General features: G+C 29.4%; 1 protein-coding gene across 1 annotated transcript; it reads left to right on the forward strand.

The window, feature by feature from the left end:
• Window positions 1-9476: 9476 nt before the first annotated feature.
• Window positions 9477-17063, forward strand: LOC141532851 (uncharacterized). The gene is made up of 3 exons (XM_074251417.1): window positions 9477-9480; window positions 9568-10941; window positions 13917-17063. Exons 1-3 carry the CDS (start codon window positions 9477-9479, stop codon window positions 15062-15064), a joined length of 2526 nt encoding a protein of 841 aa, XP_074107518.1. The 3' UTR covers window positions 15065-17063.
• The last annotated feature ends 7808 nt before the right edge of the window (window positions 17064-24871 follow it).

Raw genomic sequence — 24871 nt, forward strand, 5'->3', positions numbered from 1 at the left:
TCTAAACAAATCAGATAAATGAAAAATTTAAAGAGTAAAAAAATTTTAACACATAACACAACAGAATCCAGTTGAATGAGTATCAGAGTTAAGTCTTACAGGGTACACGGATAATCCGGGAATTTGACACGCTCCGTGTCTGAAAAGAGAGAAGAGCGAACCGATGACACGGTGCCTCGGGCTTAGGAATTTCTTATTCTTATTCTTTATCTCTTTTCTCTTCATCATTGACGTTTATTTCGCTCACTCAGATCGTCTTTACACCCTTATACTTTTACGAGAGTCTCGATGTAATTGCCTCTTTAGCTGTGCCCTTTACTACAGATATTTCGTATTCTTATTCTTCATCTTCATCTCAATCTTCTTCTTTATCGCCTCCACTTTACCGATTTCTTAATGCTTTTCGTTATACGGAATAGGAAGACAAGCGTTTGTCGTTTTTCTCGGTTAGTTCTGCACTTTGTCCTTAAAATCCTTCCACTAGAGTTTTTTCATTATTTTTTCTAGCCTTCTGTTTTAATTTTATTCTTGATATCAACGTGAATGAGAAATCCATCAGAAAATAAAATAAAAGATTTTATATCATGGGAAGAAGTAAAAGTCTATGATATAGAATCTTGATAGGGTTTACTGCATAATGGCTTACGTTTTAGTGCATTCATGAATTTATTGCAGTAGATCGATGTATCAGATGCGTTTATAGATTGACTAAATGTACCGACTACGATCAAAGTGAACTTAAGATAGTTTTATTTCTTTTTTTATTTTAGATTTATTTTTTTAAGTGTTATATTCATATGAAGATAAAATCTGTTACTATCAAGCTACATTAATCAAATAAAAATATAAAAATTTTTTTTTAAACTAATATGATATTTTTTTGTTGATAATGTTTCAAAATCTTATTTTTAACGTAACCGCGGGTTATAAGATTTAGTGACATAATTATATTTGAAAGAAAACTATGCACTAAAAAAAATTAAATTTGATCCAAGAGAAAAATTCTTGAAACAAGGTAATATTTTTGAAGATATTCAATGTCTCGATGGAGTTGAAAAGATTCTTGAATCGATCAATTTTTCTTGGCTTAATGCAACTTTCAAAATAATTTGTTTGACTTTAAAATTTGTTCCTTGAGTCAAGTATATTTTTTGTTGTGCATATGATTGTAGATGTTAATTATTATTTAAGAATATATTTTTTAAGAAAATTAATAAGAAATATTGATTTTCACAATAACTTTTTTGGTTTTAAAAAATGTTTAATATTTATTTTATTTACGGTGGAAGTTACCATTTTTTTGTACTTAAAAAAAATTGAACTAACTATTTTGAAATATTAATTTTAATTTAATACAGGATGCCTTGAAGAGTCCATTTTGCCGTAATATTCCTCAAACTCCTCTCGATCAAGTTGAAAATAACTCTGGAAGATGATAGAGCGGGTAAGTAAAAAGACAATAAATTTGTTTTTTAATAAAAGAATAAAAAAGATAAATACTTTTTATCGGAAGTGTTGAGTCTCGAGCATGAACAAGTTGAAAAAAAAAAAAAATGAGGAACGAGAAAAAACAAGGGAGAAAAGCTGATAATCCTGGTTGGCTGGACTCAAGGGAAAATTGAGTATGAGGGTGGACTCTGATATAGTCTGTTACACGAGCAAGCTGGGGTAGCGAAATAGTGAATAGCCTGGAGTCGATTGATCGTGTTCGTAAAACTGTCGATTCTTTTTACCTGATGACTCCTATCTTTACCCCACTCTTTGGCACTTTCCAGAGGACATCCCACTTGATTACAACCACCATTACCATTATACATTATACGACTCTCAGTTAATAGTCACTAGACTTAACTGTACACATTGAATTAAAACACACGGTGGGCATCGCACGCAGAACCTGAATCCTGACCATCAATCTCTCTAACGACACTGGATTAGTGGCAATTCGTTGGGACTATATTGCCAAATTTGTGGGATACTTCTGTTTTCCCTCATGCATGTATTCTTATTTTTTTCTCTCATTCTCTACACTTCGATTAGTACTTATATCACCCACAGACGGTCAGCTCACTGGAGAATTAAATGAAAAAGAGATGAGATGATGATTTTACTTGGGGAGTGATTCCAAGGGGACAATGATTAGACCGAGGATATATAACAGTAATAAGATTCTTTTATACTTTTCTTCATATATTTATTTGCAGTCTGAAGATTAATTGAGAACAGAACATTGGAAGCTACGAGAGAATCTTATTTGTGAGCTAATTAATTTCTTTTTTCGATTATTACTTCATTGATTCAATTTGTCATTCATGATTTTATTTAGCCAAAATTTAATTTTGAATTATAATAATAAATTATAGTAATAATAATAAATTAAATAGAGAGTGCTTCATTGTAAAAGAAACTGAAATGAAGTCAATCGGTATGAGTAATCAATGAGAATTTAATGGAACATACACTGAGAAAACGGTTTGTTTGATTCAAATACGCAGATTTATTTGAAATTAATCAAAAATATTTATTTAATGTTAACAAATTTATTTAATTTAAATATATATTACTTTGAATCAAATACTACTTCGTTTTGGTTTATTTAATTGAATCGATTCATTTATTTCATTTAAATAAAGATTTGTTAACTATAAACAAATCTCGCTTTAAGTAAATTACGCTTGGTGTCGCTATAGTCGCCACTTATTTTGTCCCGCTAAATTTCGCCATTCCAAGACATTGTTTATATACTTTATTTCCAGACCGGTAAAACGAGTAAGCGTCTTTTCTTATTATTTAAATGGAATAATTCTTATTGTGAAGTGTAATAATTAAAAGTTTATAATGGAACAATTATTGGAAGACTGGAATTTGTCGCATTTGTGGCCTATTCTTGAAGGTAAGAGTATTGTTTACATTTGAATTTTTGTGACCTACCTCTGTTTCTTTTATATTTATTTTATTATAATATTTATTTGCTTATTGATCTTAAAAAAATTATATTTTTTCTGGTTGTGACTTATTATTTTTATTTTTTTCATTAAAATTTTTTTTTTATATTTCATGTAGTCATTGGAACGAAAAAAAAATTTTCTTAACCTAAAATCTGTGTCGCTTAGTAATAATTTTTTTACAAAAAATTTTTAAATGTGCTATTGAATATAAAATTTGTATATTTTATAATAATGTTGATTTATTGTTATAAAAAAATATACTACTATTAGTTATAATACTAATAAAAATGCTACTTAATTATAAAAGATATAACTACAGCGTATCGGATTATGGCCTTTAAGTAAATCTAGTTGAGTTTTAAAATAATACTTTTGATTAATTGTACACTTTCTTTTTTCCAAAATAAAACTTCAAACACGGTACAGAAAATGGAGTGACTGAAATTAATATTTTACAAGAGCTATTAGAAAATAGCCATGAGCTTGAAAAAATTGTCAAAATTATGGGCACAAGACTGAAGTTGCGACAAAAATATCGTGAACTCGTAGGTTGACAATGCTTTGATTCTATTTATAAACCCAATTTTTACTATTTTTTTTTTTTTTTTTTTTTAAATAAAATAATTAATTAATAATACTTTTATTTTTTTTTTTTTGTTTATACAGGTAGAAAAAGTAAAGTTCCTGACATTAATGCTTTGCCTTCTACATCAGGTGCAGTCTAGTTAATTGACATCGTTCAGGGAGATCTGCAATTTGATTCTACTGGTCTTTTTCGAGAGATTAGTTCGTTTGGTAATCAAATAATTGATATCTCATCACGACCCAGTGTTTGGTTTTATCACTAATATAATTATTTGTAAGACGGATGATATATATATATATATATATATATATATATATATATATATATATATATATATATATATATATATATATGCTTAGATAAATATCTATTGGAATAGTTTACTATAATAGACAATAATTATGATACCGAAATATGAAAATTAAGTTAGCCGACATCTGAAAATTTTTAGAATTTTTTTTATTGAAAAAATTATTACAAAAAAAAAAAAAAATTCCACATGTAAAAAATTTGAAAAACTATCCGTGTAATTTTTTAAAAATATTTTTTTATTTCTAATTCAATTGATAAAAAAAAAAATAAAACTTTTTCGCTGTCGGCTAATTTTAATTTCATTACCGAAATTAGCAGACATCTGTCAATTTTTTAAATTTTTATTATAGATCAACGATAAAAAAACATATTTAAAAAAAAAATATGCACTTGTAATTATTTTTAATTTTTAGACGTGTAATTTTTTAATTAAAATTTATTCATAATAATTTTATTATTATAAAAGTCCAAAAAATTGACAGATGTCTATTAATTTATAAAAATTAAGTTACCTGATATCTAAAAATTTTTAGAATTTGTTTTATTAAAAAAATTGTTACAAAAGAAATTAAAAAAAAAAATTCATTTGTAAAAAATTGAAAAATTGTAAGTGCAATTTTTAAAAATATTTTTCAATTTTAATTTAATAAATGAAAAAAAAGTTAATAACGTCGGCTAACTTTAGTTTTATTGTTAATTTCAGAATAATTAATAATTCCAAAAGAAGTGCCCATTTTACCCCAAACGTTCGATATGTCTACTTTTACTACTTTCCTAACCTAAAACTAAAAATCATTGCTTTGAGTATATTCAAACATACCATTTGTTTATAGTTAACAAATCTGATTTGGTTGAAATATATCATTGTTAGCACCAAAGAAATATTTGTTAACTATAAACAAATCTGGATTTCATTCAAATATACTAGAACTTTGTCTCAAATAAATCAATTTATTTGTATCAAATAAATATTTCTGGTGATATTTAAATAAGAGATTTATTTATAGTTAACAAGTCTCATTTCATTTAAATGAACTGTTTTCTCAGTGTGGATGTCATTGTAACAGTAGTACGTACACATACACAAAGATATCTATTGAATTGGTACATCAATATTAGGGTGGGTCAAAAAAATCGAATAATTTATTTTTGACTTTATACTCTGAAAAATAGGTTCGTAGACACCTAAAAAGAATTCTCTCCAAGTATAAGCTCTTAATTATAACGGGAAGGTCCTCCGCTTTGCGGGTTTCTATTTTTTTCGAATAATCAGATAAAAAAATTTATATCTCGCTTCCAACTGCTTGGAAAAATATTCCGTGGCATAGATTTTGTGAGAAATTGAATGCTTTACAAAAAAGGTCTCTTATGACTTTTTCAAAAACTCAACCGATTAAAAGATATTCATAGTTGAATTTTGGCTATTTTAAGGAAAATATTCGTTTTTATTATGAATTTTATAAGTCGATGAAAAAAAATTATTTCGGATTGCGGAACTCATGATTTTGTAGGAAATTTACTGCTCTACAAAAATGGTCTCTTATGATTTTTTGATTAAGTGAAGCCGTTACGAGATATTCATCGTCAAACATTAACGAATATCAATATTTCCAGTTTTTGATCAATAATTCGATAAATTTTAATTTAAACTATGAGTTTCAGGAAAATTTACATAAATTTGAGTTTCGATCGATAAAGAAATGTTATAAACAATTTTTTTAATATTGTTTTCAGTCTTGAGCTTGTTTGATTGCATTAAAACAAGAAATTAGAGCATTTTTTTCGACATATAGCCAATGATTAGTTTAATTTGAAGTGAATGACATATTTCTTTGTCAAATTTAATATGAAAAGTATTGAATCAAGTAAGAAACAACCAGTATTTAACTTTTTATAGATAAATTTTTTATTGAATTATCAATTGCAATATAATTGTCTATATTTTTAACATAACTGTACGCTATTACTATAAATAATTTTTTTATTACAATTTGGGAATGTTTTTGATGTTCTTTGACAACTTGCAATAAGTACTGGAATTGTTCTTCATTTTTGTCAAGCATTGATTATATTCACTGACTAATGCAACAGCTCGCTCTGCTGAATCATTGACAACTTTTAGTTGTTGAAAGTATTCTTTATTTTCGAGATAACTCTCATTAGTAGGCCATAATTCAACATCGACATCAAGAAAGTCATACGGTAGATCGAAGATTTTGAAAAGATTTAATGACTTTTTAGACACAAAGTCACTCAGAGTTCTCTGCGCCAATGAATTCAAATCTTTTTAGCAATTACAAATCTTTTAGCTTTAGAATCTGTACCTTCACGAGTATTAACAGCTTCAACAATACGTTTTTTTACTTCTAATGGAACGCCATCGTCAAACAGTGATAAAATGGCAAGTTCATCGCTCAAATACCATAAGTGCGAAATCATTTTTTCACACGTAGCTGAAGAAATCAAAGGATTGATATGTTTGTACTCCAATAAATTTTTCATAAACTGCAAGTCATGATAAGCAGCAGTTGTTGCAGAAGTTGATGAAAACCAAGCTTTTAAATACAATGTGACTATAAAAATACAGAAATGACGAAGACCATGCAATTCTTTCTGAGAGAGTTTGAATTCATCTCTGAATAGATACATTTTCAAACTATAAATGGCCTTAGCCATCCATCTAGCATGATGAACAGCACCAGGACGTTTGAAAGAAATCTTTTCTTGAGGCATTTCTCCAAGGAAAATCAATGATAATTCCAATAATTCTTTATCTAACTTATTATAACATTTCTTTATCGATCGAAACTCAAATTTATGTAAATTTTCCTGAAACTCATAGTTTAAATTAAAATTTATCGAATTATTGATCAAAAACTGGAAATATTGATATTCGTTAATGTTTGACGATGAATATCTCGTAACGGCTTCACTTAATCAAAAACTCATAAGAGACCATTTTTGTAGAGCAGTAAATTTCCTACAAAATCATGAGTTCCGCAATCCGAAATAATTTTTTTTCATCGACTTATAAAATTCATAATAAAAACGAATATTTTCCTTAAAATAGCCAAAATTCAACTATGAATATCTTTTAATCGGTTGAGTTTTTGAAAAAATCATAAGAGACCTTTTTTGTAAAGCATTCAATTTCTCACAAAATCTATGCCACGGAATATTTTTCCAGGCAGTTGGAAGCGAGATATAAATTTTTTTATCTGATTATTCGAAAAAAATAGAAACCCGCAAAGCGGAGGACCTTCCCGTTATAATTAAGAGCTTATACTTGGAGAGAATTCTTTTTAGGTGTCTACGAACCTATTTTTCAGAGTATAAAATCAAAAATAAATTATTCGATTTTTTTGACCCACCCTAATCAATATTCTGTCTAATTCATACAAGTTAGACAGACATAGCATGCGGAATGAAGATTATTTCAATGACGAGACAGATTATCCAATCGATTAGTTTATCCCTTGCTCATTCGTCTGGTTTCGATTAATCGATTGGTTTCACTTAGCCTCCTTGCAATTCGCTTTAATATATCATTCAAGTTACAATTGATATAACTAATACCGTTATTTACTTAAATTAGCTACAGATTTTGTACTATTGACTTCAATAATCAATCCCTTTAGCAATTTGATGGGTTTCCAATCCATCGAAACTTTAATAAAATGACTATGTTAATTAACTAATAATAAGAAAATTGACTAATCATCGTTTTTAATTACTTACTGGTTGAAATAGTTCTAAATTTTAAAGATTATAATAATAGATAGATAGATAGATAAAAAGTTCATTCAACCCTAGAGCCTAAGCTCCCTCAGGACCTTTTCAAGGACAATTTCTGTTACGGAACAAAATTTACAAAACTAATGATTTGGTGAATCTTCCATAAATTTTATAGAATCATTATTATCGATAGTTCCCATTCAACCACAAAAAAAAAGTTACGAATATTGCAACTTTTAAATTTAAGTGCCGGATTAAAGAAGTTATATATTTAAAGAAATCTTTGGAGTCAGACCAAAACAGACATTTACGATTAAAACGTCACTTCGGAATGTTATGACTTCTACCTAGAATAAGGGATGTTGAATGGGTTAAAAAAGTATCTGTTTGGCCTGCTACCGAGAAAACGTATACTATATTTATATATTTATGTGTACGGTGTATACATAATATTGTGATGTATGCATACGTAAGTAGATGTATATGACGAGGTTTGTGAAGATAGATAAATATATGGATATAAAAGATGCGACCGTCAAAGAAGTATACTGGGAAGTGACGTTAAACGAGCAAGATGCGACCAACTCACGGCATAGTCATGTTATAGAGCTGTGCAGTATCGTATTAAATTTTTAAGACCCACCAGTTCAACTGTGACGTTATTAAAAAAGATCACAGATGTTCAACGCATATTTTTATTATCAATAGAAATTTTTTGCTTTATTCATTTATTTCGGCAGATTGAATGAAGTTGAATGGCTAGGTAGAGTAAAAACTATCACTTTTTAAAAAAATTGATTTTTTAACTCAATTTATTTTTATCTGCCTTATTAAAAGTTGACAAATAAAATTTGCAACTTAATAATTTTTCTTTTAATTATCTTTTTTTCATCATTAATTATCATTTACTTTTTACCGTTAACAGTGAAAGCAACTTCCTGTTTTTTGAGGTATAATATATGTACATTCATTCATAAATATACCATCAAGATCTCTGAATTGAAAATAAAATTAATTTATTGTAACTTATTTATAATTCATATGCTATTAAAACTATTTTTCCAATTTCTTCTTGTGGTTTATAATAGATAATTATTTTTGTTTCTGTTGATGGGGTATATTATAGTTAGAAGTTTGAAAATTATCAGTCTTTTAACAAAAATTCGTTGTGTATGTGAATATTTTAATATTTGACTTTTTCAGTATCAACAGTATTATTAACTCAATTTTTACATTGAAAATGAAAAATGAAGAGTTTACTTTCTTATAACTTTTTTTATACATAGACTTTTATTTTTGTTTTACCGTTAAACATTTTCAAATCCTCTAACACTAAAATAAATGTGTCACGCTAGGAAACTCATTCTTTTTTTCACTTTCTCATTTTCCTCTTCTATCTCTCTCACTTGCTATACCTGACTCACTTTTACTTATACCCAAAAGCATTGTCAAATATGTTTTACTCCGTTATTGGAAATATATTAGAATTTCTATTATAACTATCAGGTAAAATTGAAATAATCAAAATTAATGATTGTTGTTTAATATTTAATTATTTTTTATTATCAATTTTAAACATTTGAAAATCGATCTGTGTAAATAAAAGCAAACATACAAAAATATATTCAATAATTCAACTCCTTTAAAAGAACTACTGACTATTCCAAATTGTGTTGTGAGCGCATGCGCCATCCAAATTGAAGAACATCTGTTATACCTTTACATGCGCTGTTAGTCATCGGCTACAACTCAATTTGTTTGCATTTACAACTATACGTATTATTCCAATATTCAGTTGAATCTTTAAACAGTAGTCGAACTTCTAAGGCGAACAATTCTGTTGTAAAATATTCATAAGTATTCCCAAAAAATTAGTTTATCAACTAGACATCGAAATGGGTACGTAAATATTAATATCAACACTATTATTATTTTAATATTAATATTTTTATATCAAAAACTAAAGAGAAAATTTTTTTTTGTCAGGAACTCTATTTTCAAAAAGATCAAACTTGATAATTGATCCCTCGAGTCTCAATATCGAAACAGTTGAAAAACTTCTTCTCCGGCGTGACTTTAACATCAATACACTTTTTTACATAACTACTTCTTACGGCAAGAAAAGGACAACATTCCTTCACGCCGCAATTGAGAACTATCAAGATGAATTAATTGACTGGCTCCTCGCTCAGAAACCAAAACTTAACATCAGAATTGAAAGATTTGGGCGGCCACTTAATGTTGCAGTACAGAGCTGTGATCTAGACACGGTCTGTAAATTGGTGTCACTCGGCATTAACCTAAATTTTCGCAACTCACAAACTGGAGCTACTCCTCTCTTTTACTCGTGCTGGTTTAATTACAGCGAAATAACGGAGTATCTGGTTGAAAATGGTGCCAACGTCAATATTAACACACATAAAAATGGAGTATTCAGGGGATACAGTCCCTTGCAGATTTACGCTCAGAAGGGAGATATCAAAATAACGAAATTAATGGTATCTAAGGGCGCTAATGTTAACCACAAATCATTAAAAGGATTAACACCTTTGATTTGTGCCGTACGTCGTGGACATCGAGACGTAGTTAAACTACTGATCGACAATGGAGCTAACATTAACAACGTCTACAAAGAAAATGGTGATTCTCTCTTCCTGATACATTGCGCGGTTTTCCGCAACTCTATTGAGACCTTAGAGTACCTGTGCAATCTTGACGAGTTCGTGACGGATGTTAACACACTGACAAAGAAAAAAAAGAATACGTTGTGGCAACACATAATAACGCGTGACTATAACCCCCAAGAAACTATAGATTTTCTCCTTGACGTCGGATTAGATATAAACCTGGAAACTGAATTTGGAGAAAGACCCATCGAACTAACTTCCCGCTACTTGCGCTTTCCATTCTTTTATCCCGTAATAAACAAGTATGTGCTCAAATTAATATCAGCGAATTTGCCTGTTTGTCAAAGGGACAAGGACGCGGTTGGAGAAGAGTTCACAGATTTCGCTGCTGAATGTTGCCAGGAAGTAGCTAAAATTAAAAACACAAAGATTGGTAGTCTTGACATCACATTGTACGATATACTGCATATAAATGAACAAGATTTGGCACTCAAGCTAAAACATCATCAAAGTGAATTTTCTGATATGATAGGTCGGAAAGAAATGACCAGTAGATTCCCAATTTATGGAGGCATGCTTGCTTCCAAATTGGGCAAAGTGTACCGGAGAATTCCGCGACTTGAAAAAGCTGAAGAAGTAATGATGGAAATATTTAACCGTTTAAAATTGCCTTATACCTTACTATGGGAACTGTTTTATTACTTGAATAATTGTGACTTAAAAAAAATTACCGGTGAAACACTATAATAATTGATAATTTTTATTTATTTTTGTATTTATTATTATTATTTTTTTTTTTTTTAAGTAGGGATGAAGTGCTGCGTCTATGATATAAAGGAAAAAAGGAGCAATGAACTTAAATGTGCGGAGCTAAAATAAAATATTAGGGTATTGGGAATTAACAAAAAAGCTGGACAGACAGAAAAAATCGTTTTAAAAAATGATATGTTACCAAATACCTAATATTTTAATATTTTAATATTATAGTAATAAAGATAAGAAGAAGTGTGTCTGTATTTATTATTTAATATTTAAAACTTATAAATAAGTTTAAATATTATTGCTTTGTAAGACACATAAATGTGACACAAACAAAACTCACATTTATCGATCTTAATTTTTTTTTATTGTAAATAAAGTATCGATAATAAATAAGTACTAATTATTAAGTATGCATCACAATTTTTAAGTTATTTGATTTTTGAATATTTATTTTGCCTTACAAAAAATTTTTTTCTGTATAAGACTTCAGGACTGTCTCTTCAATTTTATGAAAGGTCAAAATTTTCTTTCCTCAAACAGCAGATGTTTTACCGAAAATACATCAGGTAGGTAGCTATGACTATGACTACGATCCTTGTTAAATAGTACATAAGTTTTGAAAGCCAAAACCCCCACCGTCGAAAGTTCTACCCTCATAATGACTCATTCGAGCAAAGGCAACATTAACTCAGTTTCGTTGAAGTTTTGAACGGTATTGTGTCGTCAACCTTAGCGACCTATAAGCAAAGAATTTTTGTGAAAAACCCTATAAATATTTTTTGAAAATAAGCATCCAGATCAAAATGAGTAAGTAAAATATTATTATAAAAAATTTTTAATTTCTATTATTTAATATTAAATTCCTTGACTATTTTTGGAACAAAGAATAGTGACTTTTAATTCATTTTTTGCTCTTTCTTTTAAACTTTCGTATTTTGTAACTATCAAATCTTAAAAATAAAAAAAAAATGAAATTGATATACATTAATAAAAAAAAATTTTAATAATCGGTTCTTCTGTCTCACGATCAAATTGCTCGGGTCATTTATTTCTTAGTAAAAATTTTTCAATCAAAAACACATCGCTACCACAATAAATCCTTGTAAAAGTTAATCTTGCTATCATTTCTATTTCAATAGTTATGGATTCACAATGATGCCAATGATGATGATGGAGTAAACACAGTAAGTACAGTAAAAAATTTTGTCTTATAGTGCATGAATACGGTTACTCATATTTATCATTTCAAAGTATTGTTATAATATTTTTTAATAATGTGTTTATTTTCATGAAATTGCGAATTGTTTCTATTAACAAAACTTAACAATAATAGATATAGAACCCACTAAGTTGTAGCTTATAGCAATTATTATATCATAATTTCTTTAAATAATCTCAAATTTCTACATAATTATTTTGTTCAAATAAAAAAAATAATTTGAGTCATATTTATTTAAATAAGCAAAAAATGATAACCATCATAGAATTTATAATTTTTTTCTTTGAAAATAATACAATTCTAAATTTACAAAAAAATAAAGTTTTTGAAATTGATTTATTTTCTTTGACTGTGTTATGTCCGAAAAATATAATCTTAGAATTTGGTAGCTGGACTATCGGAGGTTCGGATAACAGATGAATTTCCCTAACGAAAGGATCGTTAGGTTTTTAATTTATGGGTTCGCGAAGGTGAAAACCCCGGAGAAGGCCCCTTGGAATAGACAATCGACCTCGGAAATAGTGATAATATCCTCCACTTACTATTACGAATTGAATGATGATTCGTCCTTCGATTGGACTTTATACCTTTGACTTCCGCTACTTGGCTTCTCCCTTCCTCCTTCTGACTGGAGATTGAAGATCGAAAGTTGAAGGATGAATAGCTTCTTAATTTATAAATGATGGGACACTTCGATTCGGGTTTTTAATTTATATATTCTGATTAACTGGCCCTATGGGCAAACACGTCTTAATTTACACTTATCACTTATTAACTAATAACTGGGACTGCGGGAATCTCGATTATCGTCAAAACGAATCGTGGCTCGAAGAATCACTATCACAGAACTCAGAAATACCGTTAAGGAAATCGAAATGAATAATTAGGGAAAGGATGACTAATTAATTTAATAATTGAAGTCTGCCTATACGTGTCGGGGTATAGGACTCACCCGGGCTTTAAGGCAGAACTGTTACCTTGTAAAATAAGCTCGTGAATTATGGTGTTCGCGGTTTTTATCACCTCGGTCGCGATTTAAAAGAGGGGCTACTAATTAAACAATTGGTTCTTTTGATGAGGTGACAATGCGCGATAATGTGTATTCTTCAGCCACGCGAGAGTTGTCGCGCAGTCCTGGTTGTGGTTCCCTAAATATGCAAGCGCTGCACTTTTCGGCGGGAATGGGAGGCCCTGTATTATATACGGTATGCCGGATATAACAACTGGTTGAAATAAATAAAAGCATGTAGTGAACTAATGTTAAAATAAACTTTGTGAGTTTTTCTCCTTAAATTTTTTTACTTAGGTTTCGTTTTAAATTAAAAATCGTATCAAAAATAATTAGTAAAAACTTATTTTGTTTTACTATTGACACTTCAATTTTTTTAAGTCGTTTACTTTTTTTTTGTAATTGTATTTTAACATAAATTTCGTGTGAACCGTACCTAACAGGAAAATTGTATTAATTTTATGAATTGAAACTATTACAAAGTCAAACAATAAAGAAAAATATTTTATTTTTTTTTTTTTTTAGTCTCAGCTAAGAAGAAGGATATTCAATCTGGCGGTTAATTCTACTTAATTCACCATCGAAATAGTCGATCAACTTCTCCTCCAGCCTGGTATTACTATCAACACGATTTTCCGTCAATCGGCTACTAATGATAAACTGGAAACAACATTTCTTCACGCTGCTATCAAGAACAACAACGTTGAATTGATTGATTGACTCATTGCCAAAAAAGTAGACCTCAACATCAGGGTTCCAAACATTGGATTACCGATCAACGTGGCAATTTCCAAGCACGATCTAGCTACGGTTCGAAAATTAGTATCCTCTGGCGCTCGCCTAGATTTTTGCGATCCTACGTCCGGTGATAGTGTGCTCTTTCATGCAAGCTTGTATGCTAACATCCAAATAGCAGAGTATCTGATCAAAAATGGAGCTGACGTCAACATAGAACTAACGAAACACGGCCATTTTAACGGATACAGTCCGCTGCAATTCTATGCTGAGAGAGGGAACGTCCAAATAACGGAATCACTATTATCCAAGGGTGCTAATGTTAACCACAATTCGGCTGACGGATCCACACCCTTAGTTTCTGCTGTCCAGAGTGGAAATCTGAAAGTAATCAAGCTGCTCATCGAGCATGGAGCCGATATTAATTGCACCTACCAGAAATTCAATGATGTTGTGAGCATTTTGCACGCTGCGCTGCTTTCCCGCAAAGTTGAAGTAATAGAATTCTTCTGCAATCTGGATGAAATGACAACGGATGTTAATGTTCTGACGATTAAGTCCAAGAAATCGGTGCAGCATCACAAATTAAACGATGTATTCTACAGTAATGAAATAGTAAGTTTTCTGCCTGATGCTGGATTTGACGTAAACATGGAAGATAGAAACGGAAAGTTGGCCATTGATTACATTGCTTGTGGCCGAAATTTCGAGGCCAATCATCTTGTGATGAAAAAGCATCTGTTGAAATTAATAGCAGCTAATTTACCTGTTCACGAGCGAAATAAGGACGCGATTGGAAAGAACTTAGAAAATTTCGCTGCTAAATGTCATCAGGAGGTCATTAAGATGAAGGACTTAAAGATCGGTGATGTTAACATCAATTTTTACGAAGTACTGCTGATGAGCATACATAAATTAGCGGTAAAACTAAAATGCCATCTATTTGACTTCAGTGAAATAACTAATAGAAAAAAAATGCGTGAAGTATTTCCACTGTATGGAGGCATGCTTTTTTTTAAGCTGGGCTCGGTACAGAGAAGGATTTCGTGGTTAGACAAAGCTGAAGAAATAATGATGACAATATTCAATCGTTTGGGGTTGCCCTATGATATCTTGAGAGAATTGCTTTAGTATTTAGATAATTATGATTTGAACAAGATATGTAGTGATTAAATGTGAGAATCACTAATTAATATCAAAATTATTGATTTTGATTAGTTATTATGGCAATGGGATATTCAGGGAATAATGATGAATATTTTTGTGAATTAACTAAGATTATGAAAGCTTATTAAAAAAGTAAGTGTGTTATGTATATAATAAAATTAAAAAAAAAAAAAAAAAAAAACAAGTATAGTTATATGTTTTATTCTGGATCAAATAAACAAGTGAAAAATAATATGTATTCTTGTTCAATTTTACACACCACAATTTGAGCAGCAAAAAAAATGGTATCAGGAAGCCATAAATGATTTCTTTTAGATTTAAGGTTGAGCATTCAGTTTAGAAAATTCGTAAAATCGTAAGAGCGTTAACGTTAGAGTGTAAATACATGTAAACAAGTGTAAATTCGTAATTAGCTTCTGTAGAATAATTATTTTACATACTTTATCTAAAAATTTATGACATATTTTAAGTACATTATATTCAATTGATTATTTTTGCTCAGTTTTTCCTAACAAAAAATTTGACTTCATTTTAATTTATGATAATAAAACATTAAGAAATAATTATTAATCTTATTCATTTCCTAGGTTCATCATTTTTTTTTTGGCAGACTACAAGAATTGTAACTAGATCAAGAAACGCAATATGTCCCATGATTATCATAATTTTCACGGTAACTCTTAATTATAATTTCCTTCTGCACATGTGTATAATTAACTAAAAATATAAAATTTTTCTACTTACTGCACTCAAAAATATCACATTTACATTTATCTAAAATACAAAATTTAACTCATGATTAAATAATACATTTAATGGATCGATTGTCAATAACGTGGAATGTAATGAAAAAAGGCTAATCCGTGGAAGCCATTATCAATATTTATCCACAGTAATAACAGTATAAATTAAAAAACAATAAAATAACTTGGAATAAAAATTTAAATGCAGTGATAGGTGAAGGTGTGTAAGTACATGTGCCCATATATTTGTAACCTACACTCTTTTGGTGGCCATGACGAATATCAATGTCGAAACGGGGCATGAAAATTTATTCTCTCCGATAATCCGGGTGGATAAGCGATGCCAACGACAATACCGCGGATATCTCCCTGCGGGTCCACTCTCCTTCTATTATATACAGCCAAACCATCACTACGACCAGGACCGCAATGTCAACCATCATGAGTAAAAAGGCAAAAAGAGAAGACGAGAGGGAGAATACATACCGCAAAAAGGGATGAGGAGCCGAGTAAAGCATAAAAAGTTAACTAACAACAAATGGGAGCGAGAGAGTCCGAAATGTGTAGCTCACAGAAAAGTCAAGTTGTATTGGAGCTAGTGAGACGGTATTTGATCGAGACTAAGATATCGAAGGGCGAATATGCTAAATACCTTTTTCCTCTATCGTCCTCGTGCTCGGGTATAGGTTTATATACACATATATATTTAGTCTCTGGGGCAAAGAAAAGGGAGTTGAGAGAATGGTTCAGTCTCTTGCTATCCATTGGCAAGCGACAACAGCTCTGTTCAAGATTCTCCTCATCATTTAATATATGTATACACTGTCTTGGTCTTGCTTTGCTACTCTTGGAATCAGTTTACAGGAATAGAAGGCTCGTTAAAATATTACTCAAGCGTTATATAACTTCTTGGTGACACACGGCGCACTTACTTTTAATATATGTATATATACTAGGTGGTTTGTGGTGTAGAAATGAAAATAAGCCATGATTTCTCGCGTTCGTGACTTTCTATGCTAAATAATCGCTTCTTAATTGCGGAGTAATTTTGAATTCTCTGGTAGTCTTTAATCCACCGTCTGTTGCCTGGCATTAGCCGAGAGTTTTGGAAATAATTTAACCTCTGGAACAGTTCAACTTGAACTTGAAAAACAATTTTTTTTGTTGTCAACTTTTGGGGATAGTTACGCAGAAAAATTTTGTTTTAATTTTTTATGGGTAGTTACTTTTACACTGTCAAAAATTGGGAGTTAATTTTTACTCCAATCACTCGGTGTACCGGAGTGGAGGAATTAAATATCCGGCGTAAAGAGTAAATTTTAAATTAGTAAAGTAATCCAAAAAAATATTAATTGTATTTTTCCAAAAAATTTGACTTGTTTGGAACATTGAAATAAATTTTCTTAAGATTTTTTTGTTTTCAAGTCTTGTTAAGAAATTCTAACATTAAAAGTAAAAAGGAATAAATTATTAACTTTATTACTTTTAATTAAGAAAATTAATTGCTTTAGTGTCAATCAAATTAACTGACATATGGCAATTTTAAGGATTTCTTAACAAACAAATAATTATAGAGAGAATTTTTCCAAAGTGATACTTTTTAAATAAAAAAAAATTTTTTTTGATGCAATATTTTTTAAGTATAAAAATTTATTTGTTATAACAAATTGAGAAAAAAATTCTATTAAATTTAAAAATCTTCAAATACACATTTTATAATTCTTAAACAAATGAAAACTATTTTTTTTGTTCTTATTAAAAAAAAAAAAGAATTCACTCGATGGAGTTTTTTTTATTAATACCTCACATAAAAAAATCCTTCTTGTGGTAAACTTCCACTTCTTAATTGCTTAAGTGACTTTGATGATTTGATAACTATCTTTGTCTTTATATTTTTATATTTTCAATATTTCAATAAAACATTTAGAATTTTTATGGATTTGATAATTAGTTAATTAATAAAAAAAAAAAAAGTAAAGTGGAACATAATTTTCAATGTAAAATAAATATGCATCCGATCATTTTAAATGTTAACGGTAAAAATGAGAGAGAGAGAAAGAGGAAGAGAAGGAATAGATGATCGGACAGCTGGGCTCGGTAAGAAGGAAAGCCTCTTTTAAAAGAGAAGTCGAGAAACTCAACGGTGGTCTGGTTAGTGTTGCTCGAGAAAAGTTGCCGTGGATGCTGGTGAGTGTAGATCTTTCAGTACAAAACGAGGATGAGAAGAGTCAGGAATAAGGAGCAAGAGAAAAAGAAAGAAAAGGAAAGGAAACAGTGTAGGAGAGTTCTCTTGAGCGGCTGAGCGAGGACCCAAAATAGGGAGCAATAAATTTCGGACTATCTTTGCTGGGTTAAATACATTAAAGGGTCTGAGCGATAAGGACCGTTTGTCGGCATTGAAGTTAAGTTTCTCTTGGCATATATATTATCTTATACTAAGAAGAGCGACGAGTATTATTCTTACTACTCAGTTATTCGCACTTGTATCGTTTTATATTTATTCTAGTTTTGCTTATAACTTTTCAATACTATTAATTTTTTATATATTAATAATAATAGTACTTAACAAAAAAATTTGGAAAACGGTTGACTTTAAAGACCACCTCTGCAACTTCCCGCTAATTCTTTACTTAAGCACTCAGTATTGCACTTATAACGTTTTTGAGCTTTTTGAGCTCAAAAATGTAATTATCGTGTCATTTTGAGCTCTCCGATCTCAAAAGTCTGATAAAAGATTAATAAAACTATTTTTTGAATTTTTAAACTGCTATAACTTTTGAATGAATGAACCGTTGGCGGAATTCGGCGCAGTTTTTGAAGCCTCATAAAGAATCTTTAAATTTAAATTGATCGAATAGGGAATTTCAAAGTAATTCAGAAAAAACACTTTTTTCGGTTTTCTTTTGACAAAGATAACTCACAAACGAATCAATCGATTCTGACCAGACTGGCGGCAATCGACGTGGTTTTTTGATGTTTGGCGTTAATCAGTTTTTAGAATTGATCCATAAAGCCGTTGAAAAGTTCCAAAAAAACCACATTTGAAAAAAATGTTTCTTGTAGTTTTTTTGAGATTTCCCAAAATCTACCAGTTGAGTGGAAAAAAAATTTTCTATAGAACTTAATAAAACCCAAAACCTTAATTAAGTTCTGTAATACGTCCTTTTAACATTCAGAGCGCAATATAATCTTGATTTTATCGTAAAATTTATTTAACTACAAGTTAAAAGTTAAATATTAGGTTAATTCTGAAGAATTTTTATAAAATGGTCAAATTATCTTTCTGTTAAAAAAAAAAAAAAAAAAAAAAAAAAAAAAAAACTTTAAGCTGTAATTTTAATTTGAATAAAAAATTGTTCATTTTAGTTAAGCCTGATAATAATCAAATGCAGTTTCAACCCAAATATATCTTATAATTAAATAAAAAATTGTTTAATAAAACTGGATCGTAATTAATTTCCTTTTAAATTCGCCATCAGTCGAAATATTTCACACAAATATCTATGATAAAAATAATATTTTACAAAAAACAATAATATTAATAATGATAATGACAAATCGCTATAAAAAACAATAAGGTCAAATAATCGCTAACAGAGTGCAGCTGCTTCCCTTTTTTTGTTAAATTTTTTAGGAAACACATGTTTGCATACACGAGCCGAATAATCTAAACAAGCGAAGAGAAGTGAAAGATCAGCTATCAGCTATTACCTGGTATAAACAACAAACCGATGCGGTCTATAGTTGTTGCCTGGACAATCATCACTGAAAGCCATCTCTATAATTTAGTATCGCCCAGAAAACAATAATCAGCCAGATTATACATTCAGCAGGAATAGAACAGAGTGCTTATTTTCTCATTAACGCGACGCCGACCTCTGGAGCGTCACGTTGTTAGTTGTAAGTAATATCGAAACAAGGAACGCGGAATGATATTATTTTAATGATGCACAAGCATGGTAATAGTAATTTAACGAGTAAGAGAGAGATGATATGCACCATCGCAGATTATCACGCCCATCGAGGCATTTGACGTGTGTCGCATAAGCTTATATTACATTAGATATTAGATAGACATATATATTATACTAATATATATTTGTCGAGAATCTCGAGTGACTATTGTGCAGCAATTTGTTGTTTTGTATTGCATTGAATTGTATTGTACTTTATTGTAATGTATTGTTTAATGATGCTGCTCTCCCTGGTCGCTGTCTGGATTCTCGTCACTGATGTAACCTAGTATGACCTTCATACTTATATTATGATTTTTTATCAATAAAAATGTGTTGTATATGTCTTTACATTTCCTTTTATACCTTTTGTGTTGGATGTAGTGGCAAGTTGTAAGGTTTAAACTACGAGCTGTGAACTATAATAAATGGTTAATGGTTATAAGTTATTACAATAGTATACACATGTCATACATACATTACAGACCAGTTTATAGTTTACGATAAGTTTATATAGATATATATTTTCATTTTTATTTTTGGAGTGTTTAATGGTGAGAGATGAGTTTTTCATAGACTTATTAACCATTCTATCGGTTTAGTCAATGAATATAATTTTATTCACGGGATGTAGACTGCAGACTGTAGACTTCGTAGACAGTGAGAAGTGTTAATTTTACTTCTTATTGTATATGTAGATTTCTATTGTTTGTTAATATTTATTTATACGCGCCAAAAGCAATTAATCTGTGTATAAATGTATTTTATAACTCGTAACTTAATATAACTATTACTATTCTCTGATTGATAAAAATATAAATCTAGCAATAAATTATTTGTTAGATAAAAATTGTCATTGTAAAAATTCTTCGAAGTAATTAAGAAAATAAAAATAAAATTTCGCAGGCTTTTTTATGTAATTAAATGGGGTTTTGTAGTAAAATTTATTATCATTAAAAAAGTCGCGACTTTAATATTGTTTTTTGATTTAAAAAAGAAATGTCTTTTTTTTTAATATGTTTGTTTTTAAATTTACTCTTTAATTAAAAAATGAAAAGGAATACTTTAAAGTTATCTTCTTCTTTTTTTTTTTAGATTTTTTTTTTTTTTTTTTTTCTATTAAAAAATGATATTTTTTCCAAGTTTTCAAATTTTTCCAGAATGCTGTCTTTGCAATTTTTATATTTTTCGAGTTTTTTTTTATTTAAAAAAATAATTTTTTTTAAACTAAGCTTACGTATTACAAGACCATTCTAAGGATTTATGAGAATATTCAAAGAATCTCAAAGGTTATTATTATGAAAAATAAAAATATAGAAAAAAGTGGCAATCATCGTAAAAATTTTCATTTTTTTCGAAAAAGTAAGACATAAAATCGAAGATAACTTTGAATAATTTTTTTTTCGATATTTAGGAAAAAAAATTATTCAAAGTTGTCTTCGATTTTATGTCTTATTTTTTCGAATTATACATTTAAATATTTGTGATTTTATCTATTTTTAATCAAACCCTCGGATTTTAAGATAAAAAATGTCGAATTCGAAATGAGTAAAACGGTTAATTGTATCGTCGGCATTAAAATTTTTAATTGTACCAATTAATTCTATCGCATTGTTTATCGAATTCTCGGTAGTCGATATCATATCAATTGATAGTAGATATTACAAATGCGATTTTATTTTTAAAATTTATTTTGTTGGTCTAAAATTATATGTACTGCGATTGGAAACATTGAAAAATCATCGCCCAAAGGTTCTTAAGTCATAACTTTAAATCTTTTATTAAATCATCTAACAGTATACATGTAACTGGAGATTGTTGGTTATTATTGTTATGATTCGAGACTTTCATTTAAGATAACTGACAAATTTGTGCGCTCTTATCAGTATCGCCAATGCACAAAAAATAAATTTATTAATATTTTATGTAAAACCAAAGTAACTCCTATCATGTTTTATAATGATTAATACAGTTATTACTAGGTTAAAAAAATCTCGAGTATCAGTAACCGGAAATGCCGATCAACAAGTGAAACACGATATATAATAAGTAACACTTGCATCACGAGTTAAATGAATTAGATATTTATCTATATTCACTCGTATTAATTAAGAAACTCGAATTGAAAGTAAATAGATTTTTTCCTTCTCATTTGATATTCGATTCAAACGTCATTGTAATGCTAAATTTCGAAACGCTGAGTGTTAAATATGGGTCATAAAAATTATTAAAATAATTTATTCTGATTTTTTTTTTTATATTTTGTTACTACTATCATTATCACTTATTTATTATTTTTTTAGTTATAACTTTGAACGTGGGTCATGTCAATTATATTTACAACTTTAGCTTCATCTTCGGCTGATGTTACGAAACTTATGTATGATTGATAATATAGTATGATTAATGATATGCGCGCGCATCACTATCTATCATGGATGTTATGTCAGTAGCTAATCACTATTTTTACTTTATTTTTACAACTCTTTCAACCTTTTTTTATTACACAGTTAATTTTTTTCCATCATCGTCCACGACTAAAATCTTCATCGTCATTTTCACGGACACTTTCCTCACACATTTTATTAAAAACATGACAGGAAAATTTTCATCGAAGAAGTCATTTATAAATATTCTAGAAACCTATTTGCAAATTTTAACAGAATAAAATGTTATCTGTAACAAATTTACTGCTGATAGATCATTATTGATGCGTTGATTTGATAGGCTGAGAAAACAATTTTTTCGAAGCGAATAAGAGTTATTTTTCAACTAAAAAACAACATAATAAATACCTAATTTACCTAATTAAATATTAATTTTCGTCCATCAAACAATACACACAAATGATTATTAATCTCAAATAAATAATTTATTTTCAATAAAGAAGAAGTAGTTAGTGCAGATTTTAGCAGACATGTTCATTGCATTAAGGGGTTAGAGGTAGTCAGAATTTCCAAAAAATCGATGTTTTTTTTACATTTTCTTTACGTATAATATCTTAAAAATATTTTCTGAAAATTTGAAGTGAATACGACAAATCCTTTTCGAGTTATTCGACAAATAACAAAAAAAGCTCAGGCACTCCAAAACGCTATAGAGCAGGTAGCTCAAAACTATATTTTTTGAATTTTTTATAAACAATTAACTGTTGGTTTTTTTTCGAAAGTCTAGAAAAAAATTTCCTGGACCTTTTGTTAGAACTGGGTCAACCAAACAGCCATAACTTTTGAAATTATCAATTTTTTTTTTCAAATTTTCTTGAAATCAAGTCAAAACATTGCGTAATGATGCCATGTTATTACTTTTATGACGTAAGATGATTTATCAGAAAAAAAAATTATTGAAAATTCTCATTTTTTCATGTCTCTCAGAGTAGTGATGTAAAATGACCGTAATTTCTAGTTTTGGTCACAAGACGGTCCGCTGACGGTCTTGTGACTCACGGACTTTAATGACCGCCTTTTTCGAAGGCGAAATGTCCGTCACACAGTTTTTGGTCAATGTCCGTCATTTCATTACCGTGAGATATTTTTATGTCACAAATTTGGTCAATCACATCTAGCTAGATGATTGCAGACGGTTTTTTTGAAAAATTTTTTTGCCATTTAGAAACTCAAATATTGAATTAGACATTTGAATGAAAATTTTATGAATAAAAAATAAGAATCACTAAAATGAAACATCTTAATGTAGTTAGGGCTTTACATCCAATGTAGTCATCGCTTTACTCAAAAGTCGGGAGATGTCGCCATAATTGTGACGGTTCGTCATTTATGAAACGGTTGGCAGACAGTCCTGTGACCGTAACGTGACGGTCTTTTGAAAAAGTACAATTTGTGCCTTTTAATGATTGAAAGCACTTATATCAAAAATTTTGTAGTGATTCAAAATTTTAATTTATAAAGGGTTGTATCAAATAACATTCTTTAGTGTTAAAAAATAAACTTATCAAATAATAATTAACCATTGTATTGAATTAATCCACAAAAATATTAAACATTTAACACACAAATTAATCTGACTATTACTAACTCAAGAAACTATCAAAATTTCAGAAAAAGAAACTCTTGAACTTTTTTTTCTGATTATCGAACTTGTGATAAGTGATAAAAGTTTAATAAACGAATGATTTATATAAAAGTTCATTGAAATTGAGCAGTAAATATAAACGCGTTAAAGCATAGTATATAATAACGATCTACCCTAAAGACTCATAACACCGTAAAAATCATAATCATGATGATCACGACACACTATACACACGCTCTACGTGAATATCTATAACTAACCGTTCTGGTTTTTAGACAGTAGGACCGTGAGCACCCGTTATGTTACCCGCTTTGTGGTCGCATGCTCTTTTGATCTACCCCATAATTAATCCACCGAGGTAACCGGAGATGCGTATGGGCGCACGGGTAACCATCGGGTCTGTACATTCATCGACAACGATCCAACCCTGCGGACTCTACTACCATGCTTATTGAAAGGGTATCGGATGAAAAATAAAACGAGCAAGAATGAGAAAGTTGAAATATAAAAAAAAAAAAAAAAACAGCGTACCCGCCGCTGATTAACATTTTAATCAGGCTGAGTCACGTGCCCTATTCTCTTTCTCGCTTCATCTTTTCTTTATAGTTATTCTCATTCACTGGCAACTTCATTTGTGACTCTATACTGAATCTCACTGATAACTATTCGTTATACTCAATATGAGAAAGTATTAATAGGAAAATCATATGCACATTTATTGTGCTTTAATTAATTTTTTTATTGATATTTTCTCTTGAAATTATTAAAAAAAATTAGGAAAATTTTAAAAAGCATGACTTTTTAATCGAAAATATATATTATATATTTTATTTGATAAATTTCAATATATTTTGAATGCCCATTTATGAAAATTGACCTAACCAGATCATTCTAGGACATATTTGGCTTGATATGACTTAATCTGCCCACCCAACGTCTGATATTCTCAACTAAAAATAGTGTTAAAAATCTCTGACAGAGGGCGGATGATCGCCTATTCATCCTTTCTTAAATAAAATAAAATCCAGTTATTGACTTTCTTA

This window comes from Cotesia typhae, unplaced genomic scaffold (assembly GCF_013202065.1).
Source record: "Cotesia typhae breed Kobodo isofemale line unplaced genomic scaffold, CoteBio_Ctyphae contig_122, whole genome shotgun sequence".
Lineage (NCBI taxonomy): Eukaryota > Metazoa > Arthropoda > Insecta > Hymenoptera > Braconidae > Cotesia > Cotesia typhae.

Bases quoted from the DNA above. Each gene is read 5' to 3' on its own strand.
- LOC141532851 (XM_074251417.1), top strand. The intron at 10,942-13,916 runs GTGAAACACTAT...AATTGATTGATT, and splicing joins TGACTTAAAAAAAATTACCG to GACTCATTGCCAAAAAAGTA.